This window comes from Panthera onca, chromosome A3, assembly GCF_046562875.1.
Source record: "Panthera onca isolate mPanOnc1 chromosome A3, mPanOnc1 haplotype 2, whole genome shotgun sequence".
Lineage (NCBI taxonomy): Eukaryota > Metazoa > Chordata > Mammalia > Carnivora > Felidae > Panthera > Panthera onca.
In genome coordinates, this window is record NC_138341.1 from 15,738,248 (window position 1) to 15,764,426 (window position 26,179).

The 26,179-nt window shown below is 35.8% G+C and overlaps 1 protein-coding gene across 8 annotated transcripts in view; it reads right to left on the reverse strand.

Moving 5' to 3' along the window:
* Positions 1 to 26,179, reverse strand: part of PUM2 (pumilio RNA binding family member 2) — a 99,526-nt gene that overhangs the window by 40,868 nt on the left and 32,479 nt on the right. For 7 of the 8 annotated variants that reach the window (XM_078444949.2, XM_078444950.2, XM_078444951.2 and 4 more), the window contains 7 exons: positions 22,536 to 22,723; positions 21,807 to 21,976; positions 18,203 to 18,473; positions 17,870 to 17,963; positions 11,111 to 11,236; positions 8,166 to 8,308; positions 6,836 to 6,965 (listed from right to left, as the gene is read on the reverse strand). In XM_078444949.2, coding sequence (XP_078301075.1) covers positions 6,836 to 6,965; positions 8,166 to 8,308; positions 11,111 to 11,236; positions 17,870 to 17,963; positions 18,203 to 18,473; positions 21,807 to 21,976; positions 22,536 to 22,723 — 1,122 coding nt within the window. The remainder of the gene's footprint in view (positions 1 to 6,835; positions 6,966 to 8,165; positions 8,309 to 11,110; positions 11,237 to 17,869; positions 17,964 to 18,202; positions 18,474 to 21,806; positions 21,977 to 22,535; positions 22,724 to 26,179) is intronic. The other variant, XM_081795162.1, reaches the window with a different exon arrangement.

Genomic DNA, 26,179 nt, shown 5'->3' on the forward strand with positions numbered 1-26,179 from the left:
TGATCTAAAGATTCATTGACAGTTTTAGTTCTTCCTTTACAGAATTTTCTCATTTCTCTCTCATGTTATAGTACTGGCTAGGATCTCTAACATGCTAAAGTGTTAATAGGAATCATTGTCTTCTTCCCCGTCTTAAAAAAAAAAATCCAATTATTTCCCATAAAGCAGAAGTGTGTTATCCATTTGGGGGTACGGGGGGGGGGTGTCAATTTCCACCTTAGCATATTAAGGAAACTATCTTTGAATCCTAATTTGTTGAAGTGGCTTGTTATTAGAGTCAGTATATAAATTTGTTATGCTTTTCTTGCCTCTCTTGAGAAGTACTTGTGATTGCTTTCTTTTAATCTTTGAACGTGCCAATGACCTTATATGACTTCCTAAACTTCTTGAATTCCTGGGATAAAACCAACTTGTTCATCATATATTATTATCCTGCTTATTATATACTGCTATATCTGGCTGTTAATATTTTAGAATTTAGTAATTAACCTGTAATTTTCCTTTTCTGTATACTCTTTGACAGGTTTCATTATTTTTTCTTAAATGCTTATTCTTGAGACAGAGAGAACCCTCGAGGGAGGGTCAGAGAGAGGCTGAGCCAGAGGATCCGAAGCAGCCTCTGTGCTGACAGCAGACAGCCCAGACATGGGGCTAGAACTCATAAACCGTGAGATCATGACCTGAGCCACAGGTGGACACTTAACCAACTGACCCACTCAGGCGCCCCAGATATGATTTTTAATATTTAAGTTTCTTTTTTTAATGTTTCAAGCTTTTTTTTTTTTAATTCTAGTTAACGTATAGTGTAATACTGGTTTTAGGAGTAAAACTTAGTGATTCATCACTTACATACAACACCCAGTGCTCATCACACGTGTCCTCCTTAATCCCCATCACCCATTTAACCCACCCTCCCACCTACCACCCCCCTCCAGCAAATCTGTTTTCTGTAGTTAAAAATCTCTTTTATGGTTTGTTCCCTTCTTTTATTTTTCTTTCATCTATGTTCATCTGTTTTGTTTCTTATATCTACATATGCGTAAAATCATATGGCATTTGTCTTTCTCTGACTTATTTCGCTTAGCATAACACACTCTAGCTCCATCTATGTCATTGTAAATGGGAAGACTCCATCCTTTTTGATGGTTGAGTAACATTCCAGTGTGTGTGTGTGTGTGTGTGTGTGTGTGTGTGTGTGTGTGTGTGTACACACACACACACACACACACATCTTCTTTACCCATTTGTCAGTCGGTGGACATTTGGGCTCTTTTCAACATTTGGCTACTGTTAATAATGCTGCTATAAACATTGGGGTGCATGTGCCACTTTGAATCTGTATTTTTTGTATCCTTTGGGTAAATAACCTAGTAGTGCAATTGCTGGATTGTAGGGTAGTTCTATTTTATTATTATTATTACTATATTATTATTATTATTATTATTATTATTATTATTTGAGGGGGGGAGGGAGGGAGGGAAGGAGGGAAGACGCATGAGCTGGGGAGAGGGGGAAAGGAGGAGAGGTAAAATCTTAAGCAGGCTCCATACTCAGCACAAGCACCATGCAAAGATCAATCCCATGACCCTGGGACCATGATCTGAGCCAGAATCAAGAGTTGGATGCTGGACTGACTGGCACCCCGGGGTAGTTCTATTTTTAATTTTCTGAAGAACCTCCATACTGTTCTCAAGTAGCTGCACCAGTTTGCGTACCCACCAACATGCAAGAGGGTTCCCCTTTCTCTGCATCCTAACTGACATCTGTTGTTTCCTGTGTTGTTAGTTTTAGCCATTCTGACAGGTGTGAGGTGATACCTCATTGTGGTTCCGCTTTGTATTTCCTTGATGATGAGTGATGTTAAGCATCTTTTTGTGTTATCTGATAGACATCTGGATGTCTTCTTTGGGAAAATGTCTATTCATGTCTTCTGCCCATGTCTATTCACGTCTTCTGCCCATTTCTTCACTGGCTTATTTGCTTTTTGGGTGTCAGGTTTGATAAGTTCTTCATAGATTTTGGATACTAACCCTTTATCAGATATATCACTTGCAAATGTCTTCTTCCATTCCAAAGGTTTTTAGTTTTGTTGACAGCTTCCTATGCTGTGCAGAAGCTTTTATCCTGAGGAGGTCCCAATAGTTCATTTTTACTTATGTTTCCCATGCCTTTGGAGACATGTCTAGTAACAAGTTGCTACAGCTGATGTCAACGAGGTTGCTACCTGTGTTCTCTAGGATTTTAATGGAGTCCTATCTCACATTTAGGTCTCTCATTGATTTTGAATTTCTTTTTGTGATGGTATAACAAAGTGGTCCATTTTCATTCTTCAGCAGGTTTCCCAACACCATTTGTTGAAGAGACTGTCTTTTTTCCACTAAATATTCTTTCCTGCTTTGTTGAGGATTAACTGGCCATATAATTTCAGGGTTTTCTATTGTGTTCCACTGATCTATGTGTCTGTTTTTGCCAGTACTATACTGTCTTCATGACTGCAGCTTTGTAAGATAGCTTAAAGTCTGGAATTCTGATGCCTCCAGCTTTCCTTTTCTTTTTCAAGACTGCTTTGGCTACTTGGGGTCTTTTCTGATTCCATATATATTTTAGGATTCTTTGTCCTAGCTCTGTGAAAATTATTAGTGGTATTTTGATAGGGATAGTATTAAATGTGACAGGTTTTAGTACTTAGATTATACTAGTATCATAAAATGACCTGGGAAGCATACCTTCTTTTCCTATTTTCTAGGATCTTAAAAATTGGAATTATTTCCTCCTTGAATACCTGGTATTCAACACTGAAGTTTTATGTTGGCCTAAAATCTTAAGGGAGAAATTTTGATTACTTAATTCACTTCTTTAATGTTAATGGACCTCAGATGTTTTATATATCCTCAAGTCTGTTTGGTTACATTTTTCTAGTTATTTGTCCATTTTATCTACACTAATTTGTTAATGTGAGATTGTTCCTAATAGCCACCAATGATTATTTAATTTTTCTGTATTGGTATTTCTGCCTTCTTGTTTTAAATCTTTCTTGGATGAGTCTCTCAGGGGTTTATCAATTTTATTAGTATTTTCAAAGAAATAACTTTTGGGATAATTTAAATCTTTGAATTGTATGTTTGCCACCTATTTCATTCACATCAGCTCCCATCTTTATTATTTCGTTTCCTTTTACAAATTTTGGGCTTAGTCTCTTCCTTTTATAGTTCCTAGATAGAAACTTACTTTCCAATGTATGCATTTGAGCCTATTATATTCTCCTCCTGTGTTGTTTTAGGTGTAGGTGACAAGCTTAAATTTGTAGCATTTTCATAATCATTTAGTTCAAAAGCTTCTCATTTCTACTGTGTTATCTTTCTTTACGGAGAGTCTGGTAAGACACAGGGGCTTTAAAAAAAAAAAAAAAAGACATGGTCCCTACACACAAGGACTATACAATCTAGTAGAGGAGGTAATGTACTACGTCCTTAAATTTAAATGTTTATTTTTGTGAGAGCAAGCATGCAAGCAGGAGAGGGACAAAGTGGGGGGATGGGACATAGGATCCAAAGCGGGCTCTGCTGACAGCAGAGAGCCTGATACAGGGTTTGAACTTCTAAACCATGAGATCACCACCTGAGCCAAAGTCAAACACCTAACTGACAGAGCCACCCAGCACCTCTCCTTAATTCTAAGATGCCACTTTGTTTTGAGACAAGACACTGATCTACTAACTTCCGTTCAAAGAGAAATAGAAAATGTTGTTCTACTTGAAGACATTTTCTAACTTTAACATGGTAAAGCAAGGGCAGAATTGAGAAACCACAAATAACTAAATGAAATGCAAGGCAGACAGAAGAACTAAAGAAAGGTGCAAGAAGAGTAATTACTGATGAAGACATACTGGGAAAGAAAGATCAGGAAGGCTTCATGCAAAGAATACTGAAGGATGAGAAGGAAAGCTAATTACAAAATGTTTATAAACCAGAGTTAAAAAAAAATAATAATGTTAAACTCTATCTATCCCAATTTCCCTTAAAATGTGTAAAAGGGTATTCTAAGCTAAAAACCATTAGCTAGGGCTAGAGGCATAAAAAGTACAAGTTATCTCTGGCTGGTAGTATATGGTCTAGTGTGTTAAAGCATAGGACTATGGAAGGATACTATCAATTAAGTAGTTTGGGACTAGATCATTGAAAATATTAAGGGGCACCTCGGTGGCTCAGTCGGTTGGGTGTCCAACTTGGCTCAAGTCATGATCTCGCTGTTTCTAAGTTTGAGCCCCACAATGGAGCCTTGCCTTAAGACTGTTTTGGATCCTGTGTCTCCCTCTCTCTGTCCCTCCCCATTCGCACTCTCTCAAAAATAAACATTAAAAAAAAATTTTAAGCAAAATATTAAGAACCAGAATGGTATAAAACTAACTTATATTTTTGAAAGGTTAACTGAAAGAAGAATAACAAGATGAAATGGGGGCGCCTGGGTGGCTCAGTCGGTTAAGTGTTTGACTCTGGATTTCCGCTCAGGTCATGATCTCATGGTTTGTGAGATTCAGCCCCCCTCCCCCCATGTCAGGCTTTGTGCTGACAGTGCAGGGCCTGTTTAGGATTCCCTCTCTCAAGATAATCTCAAGATAAATAAAAAAAGATAAATGAACAGAAGAGATTGGAGGCAGAGTTAGTGGGAGGTTAAGAAAGAGGCTGAACAAGAATAGCACAGATGAAAAAAAAAAAAAAAAAAAAAAAGAATAGCACAGATGAAAAAGAAAGGGAACATGAGATAGAATGAACAAGAACTGACAAATTATTGAATGCGAAGCACAGAAGAAAATCAAGAGTTGAAGAGGATTCTGAGACTGAAGCCAAAAGTTTCTAGTTCAAGAGTACAGTGAAATTAACACTAAAATAAACATTAAGATAAGCAAATCTGGGAGAGAGTTCATATTTTTTTTTTTGACACTATGAGTTTTGAGGACTGCTGGAACATACACATGGTAATGTCCAATACAAAGGCAGAAATATGTTAGATGTTCAAAAAAGAGTCCAAGATGTAGATGTAAACTCATTAGTTTACTGGAATAGGAATGATAGCTGAAATGATGAAAGCAGACGGTCTCCCCCCACCCCGCCCACCCACCCACCCCCACACACACACACACACGCAAAAGAGCATCTATTGTTCCAATACTGAAACTGAAGTTCCAAGAGAAAAGTTGGCCAACATGACTCAACTAGGTTGTACAGAAATATGGCACATCTGATTCCAAAGTATCTAGTCCAAAGTAACTGTCTTCCACGTTTAAGGATTTATACAGAGGAAAGGGAAACTGATCAAAGCAATGAAAAAGATAGGAAATCCAGGAAAACAAATTATCACAGAGGCTAGTGTCACGACAGAGAGACGTTGTAGAGAGTTGGACTTAGTCAATATGGTGAAACACACCAAAGAATTGAGAAAAATAAGGATGGAGAAGAGGAGGTCTTACTTTGCAATTGTTACTGAGTTAATATTAGAGTTACTGAAAGGAATCATGGAGGCAGGCTTAAAAGAAGTGTGAGACAAATAGAAGAACCCAGAGCCGTCTTAGTACTATCTTTCATAAACTTTCAGTTCAGTTCCCTTTTAGCCCTGCCTCCATGTCCTTCCACGTGTCTACAACTTCAGCTTCACGGCTTCAAGTAAGCAGCTTCCCCGAAGCAAGTACATAGCTGGGGTAAAAAAAGAAAATAATGAGAACACTCCCGTTCTATTATCATTTGTACTTCAGAGACTATAATATTAACATGTTCTCTTTAGCCAGTGGGCTAGACAAGATGATGAAATCAGACCTTAGAATCTCAGAGATAACAGAATGAATGTAATCAATATAGAAATTCTCAAAGTAACATACAGAAGCATTCAGCCACATGTAACACATACAAGAAACCCTCAATCACATATATTTTCCGATACACTAAATACGATTCCTAAATGATCTGAAAATTTAACTAAATTACAATTAAGTGGAAACTGAAACTCATTTCATTAATAAGTAATCTATATAGTTACAGGAATAATTACTCATATACTAAGAGTGAAAAAAACGGATACTTAAGAGAGAAAGTGAGTCTTCAGGAGAGAACAGAATAGGAAATGACGCATTATCTACTGATATTCAAATGTAGCTTTAAATTTCACTTTAAAAACATAAGTGCTTTTCTTGGTTTAAGAAAATTATTGTCCTTGCATTATTCTTAAAGTTGTAATTTTGTATCTAGTTTCATGAAAATCTACTTCACAACAAAGATCTATTTTTTTGGCTCCTTCTAAAAGTTGTACTGTGGTAATGGGAATAAAGTTTTATCATTTTCTTTGCATTAGGCTTTCATAGGTGTATTTTAGTATACACTTGCTATCAGGTTATAGATACCAATAGTTCATAATACTATAAATTGGCTAAACACAATGAAACAGTGGAAAATTTTAGCTGCAAACTTCTCATATTAACTAAATGACCTTCTTATTCAGCAGCAACAGCACATAGAGGTTTTGTCTTAACATGACAACTCTAACCAACTGATTTTACTTCTTGAAGCATGCTTCAAGAATTCTGGACTATGTTGAGAAAATGCTATAGTTTATGCCATATACAGAGTAAGAAAAAATGGATGTACGTAGAATTCCAGTACATGTTCGCAATCGCGGTCTCACAAAAAATATAGATTTCAACTATTGGCCCCTGAGTTCTAAATAACTTCTCGCAAGGTAGGCAAGACTTAAAAAAGATAGTTCTGATTTTTTTACTCTTCAATGTGAGTGATTACATTTAACATTTCAAACCTATGCAAATTTCTAGAATTAACTAACTGTATACCTGGCATGCCGGTAGCAAGACCCTGACCAAAAGCCAAAGTTGGATTTGCTGCTGCAAGTGATTCTGCCTGCTGCCCTTGCTGGCCCTGATTGGGAGTAAGAGGGCGCTGACCTGCTCCAGCTCGGAGAACCTACAAAGGACAAATGATTTCCTTAAAAATGAAATTATAAAATAACAGATAAATAAATTTATCCCAGAGTAAATTGCCTTTGGATATTCTTCGAACATATTTATATGCAATGAAACGATGATTTGGCATGAAAAAATACAAAATACTTAAAATCAAAAACACAATCACTGGCTCATGACAACTAGAACAATCTATTAAGTAACATCTAGAGATTCTTGAAGGCCTAACGAAAAGTAATTTTTAGTATTTGTGCTCTTTTTCTTACCAAAGAAATTTACTGGGGGGGGGGGGGGGGGGCGGGGGCAGGGAATGGCAAAATTTTAGATCATATTAATTTCACAAAGATAGATGAACAATTCAGGACAAGCGGTATTCACTGTAAATAAGCCTCACACATAGGTGTATTGGTCAAGTAGTATATTTTCATGTTTGCCCAAAGAAGATATAGATTGAAAAATAATTTATTAAATGGTGCCATGGTCTAATCTACAAGGACTGAGCCAAAGGACAGCTTCAACAGAACACCAATACAGTAATAAAACACATAAAGGAAATTTAGAATAAAATTTAACTGCCAAGTAACACTACACTTGTCAGTAAGTTGCTTCTTTGGTATAAATATGAAGAATTTGACAATCAGAAGTCAGAAATCACCAATAGTGTTTCTACATTTATCAAAACAGTTTATCAAAACATAAAAGCAGCAGAAATTTCAAAAACCCAAAACCAACCAAAACCATTGTAATAAACATTTTCTTTTTGAAGAAATTAAATTTAACCAGTAGTGAAAATATTTCCTCTTTTCAATTTTCTCCAGCTTGCTTAAAAATATACTCTGTAATCATTTTCTAGTCAGAAATGTATTAAGTTAATATTTAAAATAGTAATTTAAATACCCAGAAGAAAATGAAGTGATAATTACTTTGATAGGAACATGAGCACACCTGAAAAGGTGATGAAAAATTAAAATCTGCTAGAGATTTCAACAGTTTCTATAACAAAAATGTAGAAATGGAATACACCTCAATCTTTAAATTCATGTAATACCAATTAGAAAAAAAAAACCACCATGTAATCAATACTTGTATATAGGTACTACATTACATGCTGAGGAGATGAAAAGACACACATCTTGAAAACAAGGAACTCATTGAATTTCAAGGACTCTTCAGGTATGATTTAATGAAGGCAGGCCTATACCTGTTGCTGTCCAGGCTGAGCTTGTGATGCTGCTTGCTGATTTGCTGTGTTGTTTGCCGCAGCTGCAGCTTGTTGCTGAAATAAATTGGCTGGATACACCCCCCATGGAACACCATAATACTGAGGTGGAACCACTGCTGGACCTAAACCCCACACCCCACCCCGCCCCCCCAAAAAAAAAGTTACTTACATTTTATAGATAAATCAGTTACCATTAGATCATAAAAAGGAACACTGTATATGAGTTAAAGCAAATGTCCTTATAATCCCCAACCCACTTACACCTGCTATATCCTTTCTTTTTTTTCCTGATTCTAGTAGGAAAAAGTCTCATTCAGGTTATGATTACTTCAAGAGAAACAGGAGTGACAGCAGTGGCCTCAATGGAGATGGTAAAGCTAAAGTCAAAAGGACCAATGAACTAACAGGATACTTAACCATCTATGCAACAGTTACTGAATGCCAGTTTATGGGTTTGATACTGGCAAACACAGATAATATACTCAGGGAACATTAGACTTCATAAAACTGCAAGATTTACTATGTTCAATTCAAATTCTCTTAAAAGGCTATTTTCTGAATATTGAAAAAAATTACCAAAATATTACAAAACACTTTTATCTTTTTATTTGCAATCTACAACATAAAACTTTGGAACATTCTTGTACCAAGCTTGCGACAACTGTATTTGAATTGTAAACCTTGAATTTAAAAATATTTTTTAGTTAAAGTTTTTATTAAAAATATTCTTCATATTTGAAACAATTAGTCACAATTCTCACAAAGCAACTGAAAATTGCATGAAAACAAATGAAACATCACTGCTTATGTGGTTAGGAAAATGGAACTAGTGAGTAAAGACAAGAAAGAACCAAGTAATATAAAGGCACAGAGGGACACAGACATGTGAAAGCAAACTAGGAAAAATAGAATGAACTGTGCTTGCTCTGGTCTATGTTATTCAAGGTAACATCTGCTTCTATGGGAATAAACAGCATTATGCACAATAATTTCCACGTTAAGTTCATGAGCAAGATGTCATGATTATTAATTGATAAAATAAAGATGGCCTAAAATTCCACAGATACAATTTTAATATATCTAATATTTTAAAAAGTTAAACTCTTGGATTCACTTTGTTTTGGAGGAAAATAAAGCCCAGTACAATTGACTGAATCACTAAAGTGAAAAGCATTAAAAAACTTAAAGTTAAAGTATTATTTCTGAAAACAGTTTAAGCACCATCTACAATGAAAACTGTTAACAGGATTTATGAAGAATACATTATCAAAACAAGAGTCAAGTATCTATCTAGAACCTCTTTGCCCAAAACAATAGCCAGAAGCCACCTGTGACTACTGAAGAATTAAAAAGTTAGACAGCCCAAACTGAGATATGGTCTTAAGTATGATATACACAGGATTTTGAAGATTTTGCATGAAAAAAAAAAAGTAAAATATCTATTAGTAATTAAAAAAATATTAATTATATTAAAATAATATTTGGTTGTGTTGGGATAAATCAAACATTTAAATTAATATCATCTGTTTTTTGCTTTTATAATGTAGATACTAGAAAATTTTAATTGCATTATCTGGCTCACATTATATTTCTATTGGACACCACTGGTCTTAGAAAGCCTGAATCCAAAATGCCTAGAATGCTTAATCTGAAAACTAACCATTTCTTAAGGTTTCCTTAAAGTCCATAGATTGTATGATATACCAGAATTTTACATACTAACATCCAGTTAAATGGCACCAAGAAAGCTCATCCCCTCCTTATGGAATTACGTGCAGATCTATACTAATACTAAAATCTACTGAATGTGATAGGTTGGTTTCAGTCTCCTAAATAAGCTATCAAACTAGAATTTGAAATTAACATTTATTTTTTCACTTCTTAAAACAGTCTTGAGTATAAAAAACAAGTCCCCTAACTCCCAGGAAAAGACTGACTGTTCTACAGTCAGGATAATAACTGCCAGAAGTGGAGTTTAAAATTGTCAAATTCATCAGTGACAATTCATATCATTGAACAAAGTTTAAAAATCATGATAGTCTGGAGTTATGAAAGTCAGTCAGTTGGCAGGCTCACTCCAGTGAACACACATTTATGGCTGACATGACCCTGTTCCTGCCTCTGTAACCAACATTAACCCATGCCTAAGACTAATTCATTTGTCTCTATAACCAACTCAACCTAAAACAACCTCTTCTTCAAAACCCTACACAGAAGATCAGCAAATTGTTTGCTTGGCTCAATAGGATGGTGCCTGACCAGCACACAACTGTCCTTACTACTTAAATAAGCAAGAAATACAGCTTTGGGTTTAAAAACATTTTTCCCCAGTATTACTGCCATATTACTGATACATGACATTTGTATAGTTTTGGTTTTCATTTTAGACTTTGAGTGGCAGTTTCTGGTTTTGACAGTTAAGTGCTTTCCAACTCCATGCCACCTTTTTGCCCCTCAGTCGGCTTGCCTATTTTAACACTGCTAAATAAACTTTACTTTTTAGATACTCATTCTCTCAAGACTGCTGAAGCTCCTTACCTCATACTCTCCCTGACCTGGGTATCTATGGTACCTACCCCAGTTTACTGCATTAGAAGTAACTTTACTTTTGCACTGTCTCTGTGGGTGATGGAATTGGTCAGAAAAAAGATCTGTGGTTGGCAATGTAAGATTTCTGAAACTACAAAATTGAATTGGAAACCAACTATGTACAAAAGGAAAAAGTTCTCAAGCTTCAGCTTTTTCCTAGAGCATTAAAACTGGACAAATAGTAAACTAACTCTCTGGAAACGTCACTTGATTCTAGATAAGTGTTTCAGATTTTCTTAGGAACTTCAAATTGCTCACCAAATAGACAAAAACACTACTTGTAAGAAAATTAAAACTAAATCCATAATAAGCAACGAGGATGAACAATAAGTTACCTGCTAATGTTGCTGCTGCAGCCAACCCTGCTGCAGTATATGGATCAGTCCCTGGAGGAGCAGCACTAATAATATACGGATTTGGCACAAATGCAGCTGGAGCAAGGCCTGCTGAGAATACACCAGCTGTATTTTAAAAAGGGGAGAAATAATGAATGAAGATGTAAAGTATTATTTTCTTCATTAGGTAAAATAATTTCTACACTGAATTTGGAGTGGGGAAGCAGAGTGCGTATAGTGGTTCAAACTCTGATTAACTGAGTGACTTTGGGCATGTAACATCACCTGACTCTAAGATTCTTCATTTAGGAAATAGGTGTATCACCACTTATCTTAGAGGATTTTTGTGAGAGTTAAAACATGATACCAAATATGAAAGGACTGTGTAGAACTAGCAAAACAGACACACAATGAATGTTTAGAGTTAGAACTACTATTGTTCAACGGTAGTTTCTCTTTTGTTTTTCTAATGCTTATTACTTATTTTTGAGAAACAGAGCACAAGCAGGGGAGGGGCAGAGAGAGGAGGAGACACAGAATCAGAAGCAGGCTCCAGGCTCAAGCTGTCAGCACAGAGCCTGAAGCCTGGCTCAAACTGATCAACTGCGAGATCATGGCCTGAGACAAAGTCAGATGCCCAACTGACCCACCCAGGCGCCCCAGTATTTTTTAATTTAATCTTTATTAAGCTATACTGTGAGCTAAGAATTCAATAGTGAGGAAGGCATGATCTGCCCTCACAAATCAATCCATCTAATGAGAAAAACAAATTGACAATTAGAATACAGTATAGTAGGAGCTATAGGCACAGAGAGAAGGGGTACCTAGTGAGCTTCAGAAAGTGTGGGTAGGATGATGTGGGGTTGTAGGGCAGGGCAAGACAAGACAAAATTGGAGTTACAATCAGAATGAAGACCTGTGAACATCTTCCTGGGTCATGTTAAGTTTGGACTTTACCCAGAAAGCAACAGAATAACAATGAAGAGCTTTAGGCAGAACTGTGACTTTAAGGCCACTTCTGCATCTAATGACTGCTAACATGAATTCGGTAAAAGGCAGGGAAGATTTTTTAAATATTCGTTTGCAGTACTTATTAAAGAAAACTGCTGGTATCAAGAAAGTACTGTGTATACTAGTCACTGTAAAGTATGGACTTGAGTTGTCTCTTCTGGAAAACAAGTGGAAGGTGAGGAAATAATGGGAAAGGAGGTGTTTTAAAAGTTACAAGAGGGGCGCCTGGGTGGCTCAGTCGGTTAAGTGTCCGACTTCAGCTCAGGTCATGATCTCGCGGTCCGTGAGTTCAAGCCCCGCGTCAGGCTCTGTGCTGACTGCTCAGAGCCTGGAGCCTGTTTCAGATTCTGTGTCTCCCTCTCTCTCTGACCCTCCCCCATTCATGCTCTGTCTCTGTCTCAAAAATAAATAAACGTTAAAAAAAAAATTAAAAAAAAAAAAGTTACAAGAGCTCAGAAAAATTCAATTTACAAGATGATTAATAGGGCGCCTGGCTGGTTATGTCAGTAGAGCACATGATTTCTTGATTTCAGGGTTGAGAGTTCAAGCCCCACATGGGTGTAGAGGTTACTTAAAAATATTTAAAAATAAATAAAAACATGATTAAGGGGGAGAATAGGAGAATAAAAGCATGTGGGTATAAATGACTTAAAAGAAAGAATTCAAAAGGAACACTTACTCTAAACCTTGAAATCAAGGTTCAGAAACTCCATTCTAACTATATTATAGCAGTTTTTAAATGTTCTGAATGTGACCCATAATATGAAATATATTTCACATCAACCTAGTGACCATATATACATATACATGCCACAAACAAAAATATCAAAAAAAATTTATCTTTATAAAGTTCCATGTAACTTAGTATTTTCTACTAAATTTATTAATTTCTATAATCTATTTAATTTCTAAAACTAGTGGCCATACCCCACAACACTGATTTCATGTACAGGCACAACCATTTGAAAAATGAGTTTTTAAAACTTTTATTTGAGAAAGAAAAGAGAATACACACATGCACACGCACAAGTGGGAGAGGGGCAGAGAGAGGATCTTAAGCAAGCTCCACACTCAGCATGGTCCCCAACATGGGGCTTGATACTAGGATCATGAACCGATCCAAAATCAACAGTCAGACACTCTACAAACTAAGCTCCCCAGGAGCTCCCAAAACTCTGCTTTTAATAAAGGAAGACTAAAAGAGGGTTCAGGGGCACCTGAGTGGCCCATTAGATTAAGCATCTGACTCTTGATTTCAGTTCAGGCTATGAGCTCACGGTTCCTAGGATGAAGCTCTGTCTTGGGCTCTGTGCTGAAAGCGAGGAGTCGGCTTGGGATTCTCTCTCTCCTCCCTACCTCTGTGCCCCTCCCCTGCTTAGGTTCTCTCTCAAAATAAATAAACTGGGAAAAAAAAAAAAAGAGAGAGAGAGTTGAATAATATCCTTGCACTATTTAAAAAATCATTTGCTCAGAGTTGCATTCTTAACTAAGCCCTAGGGGAAAGGTTCCAAGATTTCCGTTTCCTCTATCATAAATTGTCTTTGTCACAAAGAAAATGATGGATGTTGTGGTATTCATGTCCTACTCGTACCCCTACAAAATCTCAAAGCCAGGATATAATTTTTTTATATTCCATATTTTATGATTTAAAAAGCTTGCTTTTAAGATCTCCAACACTAGTGGAGTTTACAAAACGGAAAGTCAAAGTCCTCATGTAATCTTTACTGACTGTTGGCTTATATTCTACTGAATTATTCAATTTTAGAGAGGATTTTAATATAGTTTTCTCCATATTTGTTATAAAACAAATATGAGATATAAAGCAGATATGAAGTTTCAGGTATGTGGGGGAAAAAGGAATTAGTTTAGCCTAATGGATACATACTGAAACTTATTGAAAAAATGTTTTTCATGTGTTTTTATTAAGTTCATGATTAATTTAGAAATATTTACAACTTACTAGACAGCAAATACACTGTTTACATATATATATTTATGTTTGCACGTGTATACAAATGTGTTTATATATTTATGTTTATACATACACGTAGGTATATACATCATTTTCAATTTTGAAATGAACACACACACAGTCACACATTTTATATACTGTAGGCTATAATGGCACTTTAATATGTATTTTTCACTTTCCAATTAACCATAGGTCCTTTTCTATGTCAACAGGTAACCTATCAAGTCATTCTTTCTAATACACAGAAGGAACATACATGATTTAACCAGTCTATTAAGGATATATAGTCAGATGGTCCACAATCTTTCGTTATAATAATCTTATTATTCTTTTAGTACACAAGGTCTCTGCATTATCATCCTATCTTTATAAAAATTCAGTTAAGGTTCAAGTACCATGTCAGGCTCTAGGCTGGCAGATTAGAGCCTGGAGCCTGCTTTGAATTCTGTGTCTCCCTCTCTCACTGCCCCACCCCCATTCAGTGTGTGTGTGTGTGTGTGTCTGTCTGTCTGTCTCTCTCTCAAAAGTAAATAAACATTTAAAAATTCACTTAAATGAGGGGCGCCTGGGTGGCTCAGTCGGTTGACTGTCTGACTTCTCTCAGGTCTTGATCTCACAGTTCGTGAGTTCGAGCCCTGCATCAGCCTCTGTGCTGATAGCTCACGGGCTGGAGCCTGCTTCAGATTCTGGGTCTCCCTCTCTCTCTACCCCTTCCCTGCTCAAGCGCGTTCTCTCTCCCTCTCTCTCTCTCTCTCAAAAATAAAGATTAAAAAAAAATTTTTTTTAATTCACTTAAATGGGAAAATATACATCAATTCTTGCCCAATATGTCCATATTACTCCCCAGGAAAGTTGTGCCAATTTCCATCAGGAATATATGAATATGCCATTCACACTCCTGTCAAATTTGGACATTACCCAACCATTTAAATTTTTTTTTTTTTAAGTTTATTTATTTTGAGGGGGTGGTGGGCAAGCACAAGTGGGAGAGGGGCAGGGGCATGAGAGAATCCCAAGCAGCTTCCCACTGTCAGCCCAGAGCCCAACATGGGGCTTAAACTCATGAACCATGAGATCATACCCTCAGGTGAAATCAGGAGTTGGATACTTAACAGACTGAACTGCCCAGGTGCCCCTACTAAACTGTTAAAGAGTTGTCAATCTCTTGGTAAATAAAGCATTGGTAAAATAAAGCATTAAAAATATTTTGTTTTAATCTATGGTTCTTTGTCTATCAAAGAGGCAAAATGTCTTGCAAAACTTTTTCTCATTTAAAATTTTGATACATTAGGAATAGGACCCAATTATCTCGGAGCTATTTTCCAAATACATGCTTTTATCGTTAATTTGAAATCCCAATTAAGGTTAGAACCCACTCCGCCACTGCACCACCTGGGTGGCTCAGTCAGTTGGGTGGCTGACTTCGGCTCAGGTCATGATCTCACAGTCTGTGGGTTTGAGCCCCGCGATGGGCTCTGTGCTGGCAGCTCGGAGCCTGGAGCCTGCTTCCGATTCTGTGTCTCCCTGTCTCTCTCTTCCCCTCCCCTGTTTGCTCTCTGTCTCTCAAATAATAAACATTAAAAAAAAATTTTTTTTTAAATGTGGCTACAAAAGAATTTAAAACTCTATGTGGCACATATTGTATTTCTGTTGTAAAGTGCTGTTCTAAAGTAGGCTATCAGACACCCATGAAATTACTAGTCAAACTTGGATAAAAAGAGTGATGGTCAACAATAAATACATTTAACTGTGGAACAAAGGTTAAAAGGTAGGATTCTTATATCTGGGTGGCTCAGTGCATTAAGCATCTGGCTCTTGGTGTCAGCTCACGTCATGATCTGGTTTGCGAGTTTGAGCCCTGTGTCAGGCTCTGTGCTGTGTTGAGCCTGCTTGGAATTCTCTCCCCCACCCCCACCCTCTCTCTGCCCCTCCCTTGCTCATGTGCCTTCTCTTTCTCAAAATAAATGTTTTTAAAAGATGGGATCAATTTTGGTAAATTACGCTTAGAAATATTTCCATTTTATTCAGGTTTTCAAATTTAATTGCATAGTCTTCCAGATGGCTTCACAAAGAAATTCCGCCTTATGGTCTCTTAAAAGACCATATAAGTCCAATGTTACTTGAAATACTCCAGGGTACTAAAAAGGGAGATATTTCTAAATTCTTTTTATGACAAATCTGACCAAAGAAATGAAAAAACAAACATACATACAAATGTAAACACTAATTTCATATACACATTATTGATGCAAACACCCTAAATAAAACACTAGCCAATTGAAAGAGCTCATTAAGAGAATTATATATACATTTTTATTCCATGAACACAAGAATGATTCAATTATTAGAAAGTATTCATAGAAGTTAGCATTTACAAATCAAGAGCTTTCACAGATACCAATTAAAAGATATATAAAAGCCATTTACAATGATAGTAAAAGATAAAATATCTAAGAATATACTTATTAAGAAATATGCAAACTTATATGATAAAAACTTTAAAGCACTCATAAACAACACATAAGCAGATGTCAACAAAAATAAAAATACACCATGTCCTGATTAGAATACTTAATATCATAAAGATGTCAATTTTCCCAAAGTTAATTTAAAATTTTAACCCAATGTTCTGGTAGTAAATAAATGAAGTCTAAAGTTTATATAAAAAAGCTTATAAGAAGAGAAAACTTCAAAAAGGAAGAGCAATAATGGGCATACTATTAGCCTGTCATATATTAAACCATACCATAAAGAAATAAATAAAAGCATTACACTAGTCCATTAGTAGACAGGAATCACTATGTTTCTAACAATGAGAAGGAAGGATTAAGTATAGGAATAAAGAAAGTTGGAGGCAAAGAATGCATGGTGCTATTAGAAGTCACCTAGAAATGTGTGGTCATCTTGGATAAAAACCAAAAATAAAATTTGGGACCTAGGGGTCCTTCTTGGATTGACAAAGAACAATACAAATGTAAGGGAAGAGAAACAACTTAATAAATATCTCCCCCTTCCACTGATTATGATGTTGAGAATATTCACAACTTTTCCAACCAAGAAATAAATCAAGGTTAGCTAAAACCAGGCATAAACGTGGTTATATAAATCTACACATGTGATACAATGATGTAATACTATACATATACATTTACCAATATCATATTCCGGATTGTGGTAGTGTACTATGATTATGTAAGATGTAACCATTGAGGGAAAGCTGTGTGGGGAACCTCTCTGTACTCTCTTTGCAACTCCATGTAAATTTAGAATTACTTCAAATTGAAAAGTTAAAAATAAAAAACCCCAACATGGACAACATGTACCAATGCTTTGACTCTAGCAATAACAAAGGTATAATAATTCATGTTAAAGGCTAAAGGTCAAAGTCCAAATAACTTAATGAAGTGAAGAAGAAAATATTTTAAGGAATTTTCTTGGAATTGATTCCCAAACCATCTTTTTAAATAAGCATTTTTACTTGAAAAAAGACACAAATAACTACATTTGAATTTCCAAGTGTTTGACTCTCTTAACTTTACACTGACCTTATGTGCTGACAGCTTTCATCATATTATACATTTTTATTTAACGATACAAAAATCAGAAACAGTTCTTCCCTAGTTAATCTTTACTCCTGCCATGTAATCTATTACTCTTTTAAGAAGACGTTTTAAAACAAGAACCCCATACAATTATAGAAAAATAAAACATTCTAATAAATACTAACACAAGAGTTGCTAACAGTCTAATCAAAATGGTAACTTATAAAGACTCACCTATATGTGGCTGCTGAGCTGCAGCTAATGCATATTGCTGCTGTTGAGCTGCAGTTAACTGCTGAACTGTTAGTGCATTAGTCCTCTGAAAGAGCTATTAGGGAAAATATTTAAAACAAAGATTAGTCTCAAAGCATTTAATTTCTATTTAGAAAGCTGAGAATAGATTATTTTAAACACATATTTCAATCACTTTCTCAACTACAAAAACATTTTATTTATAAAACATTAAGTATTTAAGAACACTCCTATTATTCATGTCCATGCCTCACAGCACCAGAGGCTATACCGGTACATAGTTCAGAGAAGCTTCACTGAAGGGGCACGCTTTACCTGTTGCTGGGGATTGTAGTCAAAAAGGCCTACAGTAGCTCCTGAAGAGTCCATGGGTACCTGATTACCAGGATAGTCAAACTGCAAGGAATCCAGACCAACTTGTTCCATGGCATCCAGATTCTGGGTTTCAGGATTTGAAAACTCTTCAACAAGTGGTTTATTAGCTGTAGGATTAGGAAGAGGCCCCAATCCTTCTGAGGGATTAGTATTGGGGCCCAGGCGCTCAACTACTTCAGTTGGAGAGGCTTGACGACTTCCAGGAGTACGACTACATAAAGAAAACAGAAAGGCATTATGAGTAAAAGTAGTAAGTCAAATCTGAATGGAAAGTAGGAAAATCATGAAAAACAAATGGCGGCAAAATACAGAAAGCAAATCAGGCACCCCAGGTCACTAATTATTCCACTTTATTACAACCCCCCCCCCCAGTTTAATGTCTTAAGAACTGACACAGTTTCATTTTTTCATATTACTAATGATTATTTTCTCCACGGTGAATAGCATAAAGATATAACTCAATTTTACAGATAAGAAATTGCCCAATATCACAATTCAGGCTCAGACTACCTGAAACTTTTGTCTCAAATCACAGACAAAATGAGTAAGTACGAATAGCAGCCTATCAAGTGACAAACATGGGAAGTCTCAAAACCAAAATCCACCTACCATATTCCTGTCTTGCCCAAGAGTACAGAATTTTCCCGTAAAATCTTGCTTGCTATTTGGGGGAGGGTGGGGGGAGGGGACTGGCCAGAAAGGATGGCCTTCATGACTTCAGAGTGTAAAATGTGGGATATAACAAAAAAGGACATGAACCAAGACAAAGGCTGACTCTGGACTCCGACTTTAAATATGATTTTGAGCAAATCACTTCATCTTCCAGGCCTCAATTCCTTAAGGGAGGAGACCAAAGACATAATCTTCTTATACTTATTTTTCCAAATGAGGACAAAAAAGGAATTATGAAAAGCCTCTATGACCGCTCTCAAAAACCCATCTTTATCACACTAAATTGCTTCAGTTTAAGTCATCAGAAAGAAATGGAAACATGTAACATATTTACCAAAAACTAAATATGCCCTTCAATGAAAAGTAAACTTCCACATACAAAAAAGCAACTTCCTCTACTAACTAGCGTCTTTAATTTTCCCAAAAAATGTATTAAGATTAAATATTAAGGATCGACTCTTTTATCAACATCTTTCATGGTCTAAACTTTATTTCTATATATAATCTATTCTCATTTACCAATGTCTTTTCTTCTACAGAATTATTTTACGCAAGATCCTTTCCCACACAAGAAGTAAGTTTGTTCTTAGGAAGCTTGAGTTCATAGTATATTCAACCCTAAGTACATTAAATAAATGGTAATAACTATTTTACCTGGCTTTCATTGCCAATTGTTAACATCTATGTAACTCTGCCCCCAACTTCAGGAGCTTCACATTGAGATAAATTTGCTAACATATACAGAGCATTTTACAAGTAATTAATTATAAGAATTTGTTCCCAGATACTTAGGTGAACTTGCATTTTATTTAAATGCAACTCCTTTAACCATACATAATTTTTCATGTGAATATTCCACAAAGGTTTGCTTTTCTTTCAGACTATATGGGAAGAAAAAAAATAAAACTGAAAGGGTCTTCTTTAAAATCAGCTAGAAAGGGGCGGTTGGGTGGCTCAGTCAGTTGAGCGCGGTTTGTGGGTTCAAGCCCTGCATCGGTCTCTCTGCCGATAGCTCAGAGCCTGGAGCCTGCTTCGGATTCTGCACCTCCCTCTCTCTCTGCCCTGCCCCTCTCGCTCTGTCTCTCTCAAAAATGAATAAACTTTGGGGCGCCTGGGTGGCGCAGTCGGTTAAGCGTCCGACTTCAGCCAGGTCACGATCTCGCGGTCCGTGAGTTCGAGCCCCGCGTCAGGCTCTGGGCTGATGGCTCGGAGCCTGGAGCCTGTTTCCGATTCTGTGTCTCCCTCTCTCTCTGCCCCTCCCCCGTTCATGCTCTGTCTCTCTCTGTCCCAAAAATAAATAAAAAACGTTGAAAAAAAAAATTAAAAAAAAAAAAAAAAATGAATAAACTTAAAAAAAAATTTTTTTTTCTTTAAAGAATATTTTAAAAAAAAATCAGCTGGAAAAAAAATAAAGCCTGGTATAGTTCTCTCCTTCCTTTCAGTTCTACACTCTAGTGGTTATATACTGATGATGTATCAATTAATGTACATATTAATGATGTGTGAGTATAGTGACTGTATGGCCACAGCCATGTCTGACACATTTTTATACTATCAAATACAATACTATATCTAAAATATTTTGTAAGCGATTTTAAATACATACCCCAACCTTAATGGAATAAAATTATAATTTTAATAAATGTACAAGTCCGTATTAATATGGAGAAGCATAGCCTTTCATACACACAACTCTAATATAGTGATAGAGGATATAATAGAAAAGGGAATTACGCTATCAAGTGGTGCTATTTTCTTGCTATAGTTAATGGTGTATTAACACTTCAATTATAAATGCATACTCTGAAGGGCTCATAATCAACTCAGTTTTAAATATACACCCTTGCTAAATCGCAGATTAGGTAATTGCAGAAAAGCACAATCAGGATAAGGCTCTAAAATAAACTGAAAAGCATGAAATGTACTTCTCGTCAAAGAGGTTTACTGGTTTTGGATGCTTTTTTGCACTTAGAACAGATACAAATGGCACTGTTTTTAGGAAACATTGTTACTCTGCTTTTGACAATTAAAGGCAATAATAAATGTAAATGCATACCACCCACATATAGGATTACACTCAGTTAAGGGAGATTCTGTGGCTCACAAGACCTCAAAGAAAACAGCTCATTTTCAGCATCTCATTAGTGAAATATAAAGTTATAGGAATTCAGTATGAAAAAACAACTCTCTAATATCTAGGTAAAGGTACACTGGCTAATTTGAGACAGGCTAGAAGAAAATATTTAATTGCCATCAAGAAAGAACTAAGTTACAACTTAAAGACTTCTAAGCTTAAAACTAACTTTTTGAGATCTCTAATATGTTCCCTACTTCCTAATTTCGGGAATATTAAGTATTAGCACAAATTCGTATTTATGAACAAGAAAGGTCACAGCTCCTAAGCTAATTATGTTTTCTCATTTCCAAGATTAAGAGTTAAGTAGGGGGTGGGGGATACAATACAGGGATAGAAGAAAGAGAAAACTCCACAAAAAAGGTGCTCAAGAGCAACCCCAAGAGGAGTATGCCAAGAAAAATCACAGATTAAACCTAAAATTCACTAAATTTTAGCAGGCAGGAAAAAGTTAAAATTTAGACTACCATATTAGCAGAAAGGTAACAGCAATGTCTAACATCACTCCTTTAATGGAAGGCATGGTTTTAGAGACTATTCTATTGAATTATTTTTTAAAAAATGGTTCATAATCAATATTCCTTATAAAAAAAATTAAGTCTTTTTCTGGATTAACGCAAGGTACAAAGGGAAATAAAGTAAACCAAAATTGGAAAAGTGTCTAAATCAACCACATCAGCTAACAGTAATCATCCCTAAAGAGATATGCTTTTCTTCTTGAGAAAGTTAAAGTCTTACTTAAAATCTTTGCAATCGGCATCCATTCCATTTGGCAAACCTCTGCCATTTATTTTAGAATCATCATCATCTCCTTGTTTAAGATCTCTGTTTTGGTCCTCCTCAAATGGAGAAGCCTTGCCTTTTTGATCTCCTTTCTCAGGTCCATCTGTTTCAGCATCTCTAGTGCCCTGAAGAAAAAGAATCTGTTTGATTCTGAATATGTAATAAAACACAAAAAAAGGCACCATAAGGTGACCTAAAACTACACTATAGTGCACATAAACAATAAAAACATTGAACCTTATTTTACTTTCATAATCAACTAATTTATCAAAGGCCAAAAAACTGAGCACAAAGCAGTGATTTATAACAGAAGAGCTAAGGCAACCTTAACTATAGCGGGGCTGGAAGAGCAGTAACACCACAGAAGAGATAATATTTTACTTAATGCATAATTTTGTTCGGTTACATTCACATCAAGCACTACCATAAGTAAGCAATTTTAATCTTGCAAATTATGTTTTTTAATTCATATAATTTGATTTTTGTAACATGGCTAAGATTATATTCCCAGTGGTTCTACTATTTCATCTATTTCAAGAAGTGGCCAAAAAAAGAAAACAAGAGCTCCAATAAGTTATAAAATTTCCTTTAGCTCTTGGGAAAAAACAGAAAAATAAACTGACTTAAAGATAACCAAAAAACCACTGAGTAATTATTAAATATTTCTTTATTCAAAATACTTACAAAAGTTCCCTTCCTAAATCGAGAATCCAATTTATCAGCAGGAGAAGAACTTAATACATATTCTACCATGCTCACACCAAGGCCTCCACTTTCTGATCGCGGAGACAGTATTGCATTTACTTCACTGTTTCCATGAAAACCCTGTCCAGATCTTCTCTGTACCATAATAGGCTGGGACATTGAATGGTCTGTTTGGAAGAAAGAACACAATTACACGTTTGTACTTTTAAGCTAACCAAAATTTATTTACATTAATATATTGAAGTACAAAAACTCAGCATAGAATTTGCAACTATGTGGATGGAACTGGAGGGTTATTATGCTAAGTGAAGTTAGTCAAAGACAAAAATCATATGACTTCACTCATATGGGGACTTTAACAGACAAAACAGATGAACATAAGGGAAGGGAAACAAAAATAATATAAAAACAGGGAGGGGGACAAAGCATAAGAGACTCATAAATATGGAGAACAAACAGAAGGTTACTGGAAGGGGTGCGGGAGGCGGGATGGGCTAAATGTGTAAGGGGCATTAAGGAATCTATTCCTGAAATCATTGCTGCACTGTATGTTAACTAATTTGGATGTAAATTTAAAAAATTAAATTAAATTAAAAAATAACCCAGGGAAAATAAATAAATAAAAGGTTATTGGCTCTACCTTGAAAAAACAAAACAAAGGGCGCCTGGGTGGCTCGGTCGGTTAAGCGTCCCACTTCGGCTCAGGTCACGATCTCACAGTCCGTGAGTTCGAGCCCCGCGTCGGGCTCTGTGCTGACAGCTCGGAGCCTGGAGCCTGTTTCAGATTCTGTGTCTCCCTCTCTCTCTGCCCCTCCCCTGTACATGCTCTGCCTCTCTCTGTCTCAAAAATAAATAAACGTTTAAAAAAAAATTAAAAAACAAAACAAAACCCCTCAGCATATTGTTTTTATAATCTTTACAAAAAGCTCTTCAGGGGTGCCTAGGTGCCTCAGGTCATGATCTCTAGTTTTTGAGTTCGAGCCCCTAGTTGGGCTCTGTGCTGACAGCTCAGAGCCTGGGGCCTGCTTCAGATTCTATGTCTCCCTCTCATGGTCTCTCTCTGCCCCTCCTCACTCCCACTCACACTCTGTCTCGCTCCCCTAAAATTAAACAAACATTTAAAAAAAAAATTTTTTTTTAAGGCTCTTCATATTCACTGGCCTAGGCACATTTCTTGGGAATACAGATAGAGCCATTTGGTAAAAAATAAAAATAAAAATAAAAATAAAAATAAAATAAGTAAAAGCTGATGTGAAGCCAGTCAAACCAGAAAGGTCAAGGGAGACAGAAACATTGAACTGAAGGCTCAGCTGCCTGTAAGCATCTCACTAAAATGTTACAGCTCTCTTTGTGATTCATACTAATTCAAAACAAAAACCTTTAAAAGTAAAACCTAGAAGAATAAAAATAACTCCTAAATTGGCAGAGGCGCTCCTCAAGCTCAGTTATGTACTGGACAGATTTCAGAACACAAGGCTGTACCACTATAAACACAAACAAATAAGTTTGAAAAAATCAGTTCAGGGGCCCCTGGGTGGCTCAGTCGGTCTCTCGGTTTCAGCTCAGGTCATGATCTCATGGTTTCATGGGTTTGAGCCCTGTATCCAACTCTGCCCTGACAGTGCAGAGTCTCCTTGGGATTCTCTCTCTTCCTTCTAACCCTCTCCTGCTCACGCTGTCTCTGTCTCTCTCAAATAAATAAAACTTAAAAAAAAGAAAAAAAATCAGTTAATATCACAGAATTTTCTCTTGGTGTAAAACCTGTCACCTGAAGATTATTTTTAAAAATCCCTTCTAGTTTAAAACTTTCCCATTTATTTTTAACAAAAAAATATTCACCTGATATGAGTGCCCTTTCTACATTGTTTTTAGGACAAAAAGGAAAAGCAGTATTTAAGATTAGAGAACAAATGGGATACAACTATAATTAAACAGTTGAGGCAACTTTTTAGATCTGCCAAAAAAAAATTGTAGAAGGAACCAATGAGCTGCCTCTGGTTCATTTGTGATCATATACAATATTCAGTATGAGGTCTAGTCCTTAAAGGGCTGAACTGTAATGGAGGAACTCAGTCATCACTTCATTAACTGTAGGTTTGATTGCTACTTTTGTTAAAGCATATAAAAACACTTCCATTACAGTATCTTTATCCACAAGAGATTAGTCATTATATTTTTTTCATTCAATCATTCACACATTCATTCACTAGTTCTAATGTTGATTTACGGCCTCTTGCATATTAGGCATTGTGCTTAGAACAAACATGGCAGTACCTGCCCTCAAAGAGATTATAGGTTTAATAGAAGGTAATCGTAATAGAGTAAAAGAGCAGCAGTAAAAATAATCAAGGATACTATGCAAAAATAAAGAAAGGGCATCAATCCTTCTCAATCTTAGAGTGAATCCCAGAAGAAGTGATATGAAGAGTAAAGAGTTAAAGTGAGCAAAAAAATAGGGAAACATGAAGGTGGAAAAGACAGTTTCAGTTAGAGAAACCAAGCATATGGTAAAGTCTCCTACAGTCATGGAAAGAATCTTTAGATTGACAATTCCTTTAGGACATTATTCCTGCAATTCCTTTATTCATATTTGTAAATACTTGGCATTCAATAAATGTTTTTTTATTTTTTTTTCAATGTTTGTTTATTTTTGAGAGACAGAAACAGAACGTGAGCGAGGGGAGGGGCAGAGAGAGAGGGAGACACAGAATCTGAAGCAGGCTCCAGGCTCTGAGCTGTCAGCACAGAGCCAGAAGCAGACTCAAACTCAGGAACCATGAGATCATAACCTGAGCTGAAGTTGGATGCTTAACCGGCTGAGCCACCTGAGCGCCCCCCAATAAATGTTCTATAAACAAAATAATTTCTAAATTTTTCATTCATTTCTAATTTTCACATGTCTCCAGGTAAAGACTAACATTCATCTTCAGAATTTTATCCATACAGCGTAAAAAAAAAAAATTTCAAGAGGAAATGATATAAGAAATTCAAAATATAAATCTGACACTAAAAGAAATATATAAATTTGTGGCTTAAATGTTTTACTTCTGGTACAAGCTATCCTCCAAATATAACATACCAAAAATATTTCCCAACCACCCATCTTGAAAATAATCTTTCATTACCATGTTGTGCTCAAGATGTTTTCCTTTGGAATGCTTTAAAAAAATATTTGGTTCTGGTAACTAAAGTAATTAACCACTCAACCTTTAAAACAAAAATCAAAACATGTCTACCATTCAACTTTTCAAGCACATGTAATTTTAGCAAGGAAAGTGTCTTTTGTGGGAAAAATGTGTCCCAGTCTAAATAATGGAATACTTTAAATTATGAGACCCATGTAATATGGGTTAATTCAAATCCAGAAAAAAAAAAATTCTTTGAGGGTAATATCTTATTTACCTTCATATTCTCCAAACCTGGCATATTATATTACATACCGACAGACTTCAAAGAAAATTCCCAGTATTTTAAGAAAATTTCACTATAAATTAATAGCTAAAGTTTTCAAACTTTCTCAATTTTTACTATAAGAGTATTTATTAATCACTAAAATTATCTAGTACTACCTAACTTTTCAGCAATTATTTTAGTTGAATAAACAAATTTAAATATGAAAGATT